The 9,492-nt window shown below is 52.6% G+C and overlaps 1 protein-coding gene across 1 annotated transcript in view; it reads right to left on the bottom strand.

Annotated features, from left to right (window-relative positions):
* The window catches only part of LOC104413772 (phosphofurin acidic cluster sorting protein 1-like), a gene marked incomplete at its 5' end in the record, with an annotated part of 18,276 nt that extends 10,014 nt beyond the window's left edge, over positions 1 to 8,262 (bottom strand). Inside the window, 6 exon segments of the mRNA XM_010024897.1 lie at positions 274 to 354; positions 1,352 to 1,443; positions 1,548 to 1,710; positions 1,902 to 2,027; positions 2,390 to 2,479; positions 8,175 to 8,262. Coding sequence (XP_010023199.1) covers positions 274 to 354; positions 1,352 to 1,443; positions 1,548 to 1,710; positions 1,902 to 2,027; positions 2,390 to 2,479; positions 8,175 to 8,262 — 640 coding nt within the window.
* Positions 8,263 to 9,492: the final 1,230 nt, after the last annotated feature.

Here is a 9,492-nt window from a genome sequence, read left to right as displayed (position 1 = left end):
TGTCAGAGCAGCAAGTCGAGACTGTGGTGCACACAGACCATCCGTGATATGAAACCAGGCTAAACCCAGTACAGATCATGAGCTGGGGTACAGCTCTGAGCAGCAAGCTAACTCATTAACGGTAAGAGGTTTGCCCCTTTTCAGAGCAAAGGGCTCTCTCCCCTGCTCTGCAGCGGTGCCAGAATCCCCCCCAAAGCCCTCTCACTCCCTGCAGGGAGGGGAGGAAATGAATCCCTTCCATCTCTTTGATCACTCGGTAAATGCTGATGTTACTCTGGTCATTGATGTGGTTCGGATCATTTTCCTCCTAGCCTTCTTGGTTTTCCTCAAGTCATCCTCTTCATCAAACAGATCCTGCAGGCAAAAGATCACAGCACATCAGAGCAATGCAGAGTGCAGGGAGCAGCACTTCCTACAAGTTCCTCTGCCCCATGCTTGACTCCCATTTGAAAAGCTTTTGTCCATTCTGCTCCCAGACTTGTTTCTCAGTTCTCCCACCTCTCTCAGTGCAGTTCCTTCACCCTCCTTAGCACTGGCCCCCAACAGACATTCTTCCTTTGCCCCCAGGTCCCTCCAGAGGGACATGTAACAGCAGTATGCAGAAGAGATACAGCAGCTTTCTGCAGCAGTCCTTGTTACAACCTAAAACTCCTCTCTCTGCACTCAGCAGCCTCCCTGTGACCCATGTGTTGTCCTGCTCTCCCCTCTCCAGGGTTAGCTCAGGGTTCCCAAAAAGTATCCTTCCAGGGATCAGTCTCAACAACACAGAGAACTCCCAGGGACACAGCCCTGATGTGTTAAGCCAGCACAATGGGACGAGTAATGTGCAGGACCCTGAACAGGGTTTGTCCCTGCGCTTGACCAGCATGCTACCACAAGTCTGTTTTGGCCTTGTGTGTAGACACCACAACAGGAGGACAGCAAACAGCAGTAGCATAGCTTATCACATGGCTAGGATAGGTCTGCCACCTCCGACCCAGACTGTACTTCCTAAAATCTCTGCTCTCTCATTGAGAGAAGGCAGTCTCTGGCCTGTTATCACAGAGACACAGGAGAGAACCGTGGGATGAGATGGAGGGGACTCAGCAGGGGTTTTATGCTGCAAACCAGACAGTTCCAAGAAGACATGGGTGAGACCTATGGCTCTCCAAAGTCCCTTGCCCTACCATGTACTTGCCAGAAGCCCACAGTTCTTCCTACTGTCAGGTATTGTGGCTCTCTGCCCTCTGAAACCATGACAACTGTTTACAAGGGAAGTGAGAGGGCTCAGAGTGACCAAGACCCTCAGCCTCTGACTCTTGCTGCAGAAATGGGAGCAGGACATGGGCCACCTTGCCAGGTTCTCCCTTACCTGACCCTGCACAGCATCGTCGCTGGCTTCTTGCTCTGAGGAGAAGCTGTCATCCTCTTCTTCAGAGTAGTTATCAATGTCTGGGGAGCGATCTGAAAGCACACAGTGCAGATGCCACAGCTAAGCATGACGCCTGTCACGGCTCCAGTGAAATGATTGGTAGTTGCCTTCGGGTCTGTGATGAGCACTAACACACCTGAAGCTTTGATTTTAGGACCTGAGGGAACGTTCCCATCCTCATGATCAATGGGCTGACTGGACAAAGAGTAAATGCTGATTTCAGCCACGCGGATGTTCACATCCTTCATGTTGCTGTGGAGGCCCAGCAGCTGCCCACCATCCGTTGGGTGCTGCATCACCTAGACAGACAGACAGACAAAGCCCCCTGCCAGGGTGACATGATAGCAGCTGGTAGCCCACCCCGTCTTACAGCTACTCAACAAGCCAGAGCACTCCCCGCTCTGAGCGCCTGCCCCTGGCCCAGCTCCCTTCCTGGTGCTGACACAGGGAAGCCACGTCCTACCTCCCTCTGCTCCCAAGCACCCCGTACCTCGGCCATGTTAATGATTCCCACTGCAAGGGTCTTGTAGCCCAGGATTGTGCGGTTCTTGTACCTCTTCCTCCGCTGCAGCATGATCTGTAGCTTGTTGCCATCTCTCTTGAGGAAGTGTGGGTACTGGAGAAGCACAGGGAGGATGGCAGCATGAGGGCAGGGCTCAGCATGACACACAGGTAAAAACCTCCTTAGTGCTGATGTACAGCAGGATCTGACCTGATGAACTTCAAGGCGCCCCTCAAAGGCCACCACCACTCCACATCATTCTCTATATCCCCATGCCCAGCACAACCACCCCTGAAGCAACAGAGCAGCTGGCCAGCAGCAGAAATCTGTGCTGTTATGATCTGAGCATGGGCAACCACAGGAGGCCCCTCCTCAGACGCTGCTCCCTTCACACTGAGCCCCCGAAGCTGTGCTTGCTGAGGAACACCAGGTGAGGGGAGCAGGAGGGGCCCAGGTGACCAGGCAACACAAGGTACCTGCAGTGAGAAGGTCAGCTCCAGCTCTGTCTCCATCAGGCCGCCAGGCGGGAGGACGTATTCATTTGATCTCAGGACTCGCTTTGAACCCTACAACAAGATTAGCAGATGCACACGGCTAAGCTGGAGCATCCTGGCCACAGATTCCAGTGCACCAGGCACACAAGTGTCAATGGTGTTCACAGCCCACAAGGAAAGAGCCAGTACCTTGACTCTGTTCTGTTCCACCCCACTCGCCCAGCTTGTGCCTCAGAAAACTATTCCTAGCCTTTTCCTTGGGCAACAAGGAACACAAACAATCCACGTATACAAACGCTTCTTTGCCCCAGGAGGGCAGTAAGAGAGGCACTCAAACTACACACCCACTCCAACTCTTTTGTTTACTTCTCTGGAGGGGGTCCAGAGAAGGGCAATGGAGCTGGTGCAGGGCCTGGAGCACAAGTGTGATGAGGAACAGCTGAGGGACCTGGTGGGGTTAGTCTGGAGAAGAGAAGGCTCAGGGAGGACCTTATCGCTCTCTACAACTGCCTGAAAGGAGGATGGAGCCAGGAGGGGGCTGGTCTCTCCTCTCAAGGAACAAGGGACAGGACAAGAAGAAATGGCCTCAAGCTGCTCCAGGAGAGGTTTAGACTGGATATTGGGAACAACTCCTTCCCCAAAGGGCAGTCAGGCATTGGCACAGGATGCCCGGGGCAGTGGTGGAGTCACCGTCCCTGGAAGTGTTCACAAACTGTGTAGACGAGGCCCTCAGTGACATGGGTTAGTGGTGGCCTTGGCAGTGCTGGGGAACAGTTGGACTGGATGATCTTGAAGGTCTTTTACAACCTGGTTGATTTTGTGACTCTGTTCTGTCTTTACTAGCTGTACAGCTTGGCTGCTGACAGAGACACTGAATGATTTGGGGATGAAAAATGCTGCCTGTATGCACCAGGCTCTCTTAGTTGCAGGGTGGCACAACTCACAGACTTCCCAGAAAGGCCTGTACTTACTAGCTGTGTCACTCCAGGGCTGTGGGACCAGCTCCAAGTATAAAATAGCTCATGGTGGTTCCTCACTCTCTGCTGCCTCCTTGGGAATGGGCCAGCAAGATGAGACATTGATTTAGGGAGGCAACAGGCTAGGCCAGCACAGCTGCTGTTGAGAATCAGTTACCATGGCTGTTGTGAGCACTCCTTAATTTACACTGTGAGCTCGTGAGCAGATGAGTCAAAGCTAAACAAACAGGCACAGCAGCACAAAGGAATCGGGTCGTTCTCAGAACCTCCACATCCCCTTCACAGCTTTATCCTGACAGATGCTGTGGCCAGCAGGATCCTAAGTTAACCATGGCTAGAAACCCTTCAGCGACTCAGACAAATCCTAGATTTGGCTAAGGTTAGAGCCCCAAGCTCTTCACGTCAACACAACCCAACACCAGGGACATGGAGCTGCTCAAACGAGTCCAGAGGAGGCCACAGAGATGCTCCAGTGGGTGGAGAACCTATACTCTGGAGACAGGCTGAAAGAGCTGGGCTGGTTCAGCCTGGAGAAGAGAAGGCTCCAGGGACACCTTAGCGCAACTTCCAGTGCATAAAGGGTTGACAAGAAACCTGGAGAGGGGCTTTTGACAAGGGCCTGTAGGGACAGGACAAGGGGGAATGGCTTTAACTTGACAGAGGGGAGATTGAGATGAGACATTAGGAAGAAGTTCTTCCCTGTGAGGGTGCTGAGGCCCTGGCACAGGGCGCCCAGAGAAGCTGTGGCTGCCCCATCCCTGGCACTGTTCAAGGCCCGGCTGGACACAGGGGCTTGGAGCAACCTGCTCTAGTGGAAGGTGTCCCTGCCCATGGCAGGGGGTTGGAACTGGATGAGTTTTAAGGTCCCTTCCAAGCCAAACCAGTCTGGGATTCTATGATCTCCAATGCAAATGGGGCAGCAGCCCCAGAAGACATGATAGGAGCATGCAGGTGGCACTGTGAAGGAGACCACAGTTATATTCCCTTTGCAATCAGAGAATGGCAATGACACAGGCATGTTTCAGCACTCAGCGAGCACCCAAGGCTGCTTGCTGACAGGAAGCAGGATCCAGCAGAGCTGAGTAGTGCTGATAACAGGTCTTTCTTTCACCTCTGTTGATGGTATTACCCATGCTAGCAAGGAAAAATGAAACCAAACCACCTATAGAGGGGAGGTAAAAGAAAGGCCTTCACATTTTGCAGTAATGCAGCATTACAGTTCTCACTGATATTTGAGCAAAGACAAGCTCTAGGAAACCCTTTCTGGTTTTCAAGAGGCCCAGTTTAAGCTGTCTGCAGCACTGTTCCCAGTGACAGTGCCAGGAGTGAAAGGTTTTCCTAAACTGAAAGAGGTGGAGCTCATCCCCTTCACCATCTGTGAGTTTTCCTGGCCAAGAATGCACTTCCTTCCTGAACATGTCTTTAATAAGAGGTGATAGGTGGTCACTGTGACCATGTACTTCAGCACACTTACTATTTGCTGTTTGTTGCAGAGAGGATGTTCACCAAAGATCCCTCTTTCATCAATACACACATATACCCACAGTCATAGAATGGTTAGATCTTCACTACCCAATAGACTGAAAACCTACAGGAGCTTTCTCTCCTATGCACAAGTGCATGGTGCCCAGCTTTGGTTTGCAACAGACAATCCCCAATTTCAGGGATAAATCTGTCCTGGTGGGTCTTGTTCACAGTACAGGATTGAGGCTGGAAGAGCACACCAAACTTGGAAAAGGAGAACTAACGCAGCATGGGAGACCAGGGCAAGGCAGGCAGCAAAGCACCATCCAGAATTTGAGCTACAGGTGCACTTTGGGAGAGAATAGCCTATTAGAGTATCATCAAGAAAGGTAGTTAGGGGGCAGGTGGGATTGATCAGGTACGAGTGGAAACTCCTACAAGTGGTTGCAAAAAGATTAGAAACAAAACGTGAGTGAGGTGTCAACAGAAAAGTCTGTATGTACCTTCCGTGCATAGCAAGGAGGAGCAAAAAAATCCCAGTTCCAGCAAGGAGTAGGGCCAGGGCAGCAGGCAGAGACAAGAAACTCCTTAGCCTGGCCTATTCTGCAGCACACATTCCGGTCCACCATGCAGGACCCGGAGCGATTCTGTCCATCATCTGTCTACAGCAGCACCAAGGGTTGAACCTGAGTCACCAGACACATCCTGCAAGCAGCTGCTGGAGGATCTGCATCCCTCCCAGAGCCCCTGCCACTGGAGCAGCAAGTGCTGGGGGTGCTGGGGCTTGTTTTCTTATTTCTTGGATTGTTTCCTCAATTCACGGCTCAGGACTGGGCGGTTCTGAATGAGTGTGTGTGTGTGCCAGGAGGGAGCATCACGTTTCCCTTCACACCATAATCAGTTACAATGCCAAAACAGAGATTTGCATTTGCATGGAGCTGAGCCAGGCACACCTGAATCTCTTAATCCCATGCTGAACAAAAAGGAAATGCTCTGACATCTCTAGTCTGTTAAACCAAATAATAAGGGATAAAGGTTTAAAAACCACCCAAGTGATAGCAAAGTCCCCTTTTCCACGGTAGTTCAGACTGGAAGCCACTGAATGTTAACTATTCAAATAACCTCTGGGAAATGGGTATGTTCTGTAGACATGGATCACTCCCTTAGTCCTTTGACAGCAGTCTTTTCAGATGAAGGAGCAGATAACAGCCCATGCCATTTGTATTTTAAGACCAGAAGGGCACGATCACTGTGAGAAGGAGATCAGATATTCCAGACAGGCTTACACTGTCCTTTGGGTCACATACATTCATGGAGCAGACTGTCTCCAGAGCTGGGGCTGTTGTCCTGGTGCCAGCCCCTCTCAGGCAGGGTCAGAGGTTTGTTTGCATGCAATCTGCCTTTCAGAGCAGCAACTTCCTGACGGGTAACTTCCTTAACCCAGCACAGCTACTACTGAAATGAGAGAAAATCTAGCTCCCTTTCCTCTAGTCCCCAGCTGCCCCCTTGGGAACTTGCAGGTCCTCCACAAATCCCATACCTCAGCTGTTTCCATCCAAAAGATGGAGATGGCAACGCCTGCTGAGCAGCCTTCAAACAGCTTCTTGCTAGCATGACTCATCTGTTACCTAGGAGAGGAGCAGGAGGGATGGATCCATCCGAGGCCATTCCGTAGGCAGGCTGCGCTGGAGCTGCCTACAGCTTCCATCTGTCTCCCAGGAAGACTCAGCAGTCCTCGGCCCTGCCTGGTGGCTGGTCAGGCAGGTGGAAGCAGCCTCGGGAGGGACACAAACCCACCTGCTCCCACAGTGGGTATGGAGACACAGGGTCATGTGGGCAGAAGCATTCTCCTCCTGTTTCCTGCAGCTTTCGAGGGAGCATACACCAGCACATGGCCACAGCTACGTGGCCACACAGAGGGAAGGTGACCATGTTTAAATTAAGAACCTGAATGCAAGAGATGGAATCCCACAGTGCAGCCTCTTCCAGCCTCATGTTTGCAGTGCATGAGAGAAGAGGCAGCTGAGGATGGAAGGAGGGCTGCACAGAAGCCAGAGGTTCCCAGTTCAGAGAAACAGCCAGCTTGGGCTTACAGCCCAGGAGATGAAAAGGAGTGAGGGCCCAGCCCAGCCCTCCCAGCCATGGCCCCAGCTGGCTCCCAGACCCTGGATCTATCTGTGGCACAGCCTGGATTGCTCCTGCATTTCCCGGAGCAGCCAGACAGCTTTCTCCTGTCCAGGTTGTTCCCTTGCACCAAAGGGACACAGGTCTTAGCTCTCCTGAATAGCACCATATAGACAGTGATGGAAAGGTCAGCAAAGTGGGATGCTGACCAACAGTGTGTGGAACACAGCATCCTCCTACTGTCCTCCCTCTTAGCTTTCAGTTCCTCCTGTGCCAGTGAATCAGGTCTGCCATGAAGCAAACCCCAGCTCCCAGTGCTCCGCTAATACTGCAGCTTCCAGCACTAATCCAGGATTTAGATCCTAATATGTACGGCACAAAGAGCAATGTGGGAGTGCAAAGCTGCTGAGCTCCCACCCCACGGTGCTGTCCATGGGACCAGCAGCTTCTCTGCCAGCTGACAAGTACGAAGAAAGGACACTGCATCCCAGCTGGGTTAGGGGAGCCGTGGCCAGGACAGCATACCCAAGAGGTATCTTGCTTCTACACTGTCCTTTGGCAGGCAGAAAGGATATGCCTGCACCCACAGGGACCCATCTCCTTTCCACCAGCTGCAGAGAGGGAAGGGGGAGGACTGCTCGTACCAGGAGGACAGCAAATTCCCTCTCCCCTCTGCCTGGTTCAGAGCAGAGGCTGCTCTGAAGAGAGAGCTGCGTGGAGAGAAAGCACAGAGAAAGGGAGGGAACAGCAGAGGCAGCAGTGAGATCACAAGGTGCAAATGTCAGCAGGAGTCAAGCTGCTGATCCCTTGTGCTCTTTCCTTCCCACCCGTCACTCTCCAGGGAGGGAGGGCACTGCCAGAAACCACCCAGCACTGGTTGGGAATGGTGGGGTAGGGGATTCCAAACTCCAAACAGCAGCTCCAGAGGAGGGCCTTGGCTGAGGCAGGCAGGCAGGTAGGCAAGACACACTCTGTCCCAGTGGAGAGGCCTAACCAAATTCATCCCCAACAAAAACCAGCACCAGGTGGCTTGCTGCTGTCCCTGCAGCATCGTTCCCACCTGCGTGAGAGCCAAACCCTCCCCAAGGGTGCTAACCAAGACAGAAGCAAGGGGTTGTCACAAGGCAAGGGACATGAAGATCAGCACTTCACAGAGGGCACAGGGACGGGCTTCCTGCCATCAGGCAGGGAGAGAAGCCTACCTGGATCTTCACAGCGATAAGCACAGAGCTCAGCTCTTTGTCCAGCTCTTTGAGGACTGTGAGTTTCTTGAGGCGCAGACTGCAGAGCCTGTAAGACAGAGAGAATGGGACACATTCAGGCACCACCATCCCTGGGGCCCTGCCACATGGTACCTGGTGCTCGGAAGGTAGCCCCGGTGCTCGGCCCAGCCACAGGCACAGGCTCGGCTGAGGAGCACTGGCATTCATGAGCCACGGAGGCAGCCCATTGGGGAAAAAAGGAAAGAAGGAAAATTAACAGAGCTAAAGCAGGCTTAAAGGATTAGCATGCAACAGGAAGTCCAACAGCAGGCCATGTGGTAAAGAGATCCCTTCCCAAGCAGGGATGTTGCCAGCTCTGCTTAAATCTACCTTGGCGACAGTGCTGTTTATTTATAAACCAAAGCACTTAAATCCACTCTTATCCTGGACTTAGTTAAGGCAAATGTTCCCATGCAGACATCACAACTCAGCTGCCTCTCGCACAGTGCTGTGCAGAGCTGACCTGGGAAGCTTCACACAGGAAGCCTCATGCAGCAGAGCCACCCTGACAGACCCAAACCCTGCCAGGAAAAGCCCATGAAGGAGCCTGAGGCCGAGTGAGAAGAGCTACTGGTGCTGCTCGAAGGATTAGTCAGTGCCTGTGAGATAGCAGCTACTGCCAGCTCCTGCCCAGGAGCCTAAAGCAGGGCTCCCATGGAGACTGCTTGTGAGGACCTATCATAGCATCAACCAGGTTGTAAAAGACCTTCAAGATCATCAGATCCAACCGTTCCCCAGCACTGCCAAGGCCACCACAAACCCATGTCACTGAGGGCCTCATCTATGCGGTTTGTGAACACTTTCAGGGATGGTGACTCCATCACTGCCCTGGGCAGCCTGTTCCAATGCCTGACTGCCCTTTGGGGAAGGAATTGTTCCTAATATCCAGTCTAAAGCTGCCCTGGTGCAGGTTGAAGCTGCAACCTGAGGGCAGTGGTGGAATCACTGTCCCTGGAAGCTTCTTCTGAAGCCAAGGTACTTCTTGAGCTGTCAGTGGTTGGATGCATAAGACACCACTGCTGTGTGCAGAGGGGAGGAGAGACCTACTCCACTTTCAGAAAGCAAGTCCCTGTTGCCAGCAAACAGGAGCGATGAACTGGGACAGCAGCAGGTTCTTCATCAGGCCCTGCAGCTCTGGCACCAGAATGATCAGGCCAATCACACGCTGTAAGATGAACTGGGATGAGAAGTGACTGCTTTGAGAGCCTCCCAAGGGGAAGTGTGACAGAGCACTTGCTAGCACACGCTACCTCTCTGC

Source organism: Nestor notabilis, unplaced genomic scaffold (assembly GCF_000696875.1).
Source record: "Nestor notabilis isolate BGI_N333 unplaced genomic scaffold, ASM69687v1 scaffold3220, whole genome shotgun sequence".
In the NCBI taxonomy this organism is placed as follows: Eukaryota; Metazoa; Chordata; class Aves; order Psittaciformes; family Psittacidae; genus Nestor; species Nestor notabilis.
The sequence above is the reverse complement of the archived record's forward strand: the minus strand, read 5'-3'. Positions and strand labels throughout refer to the sequence as shown.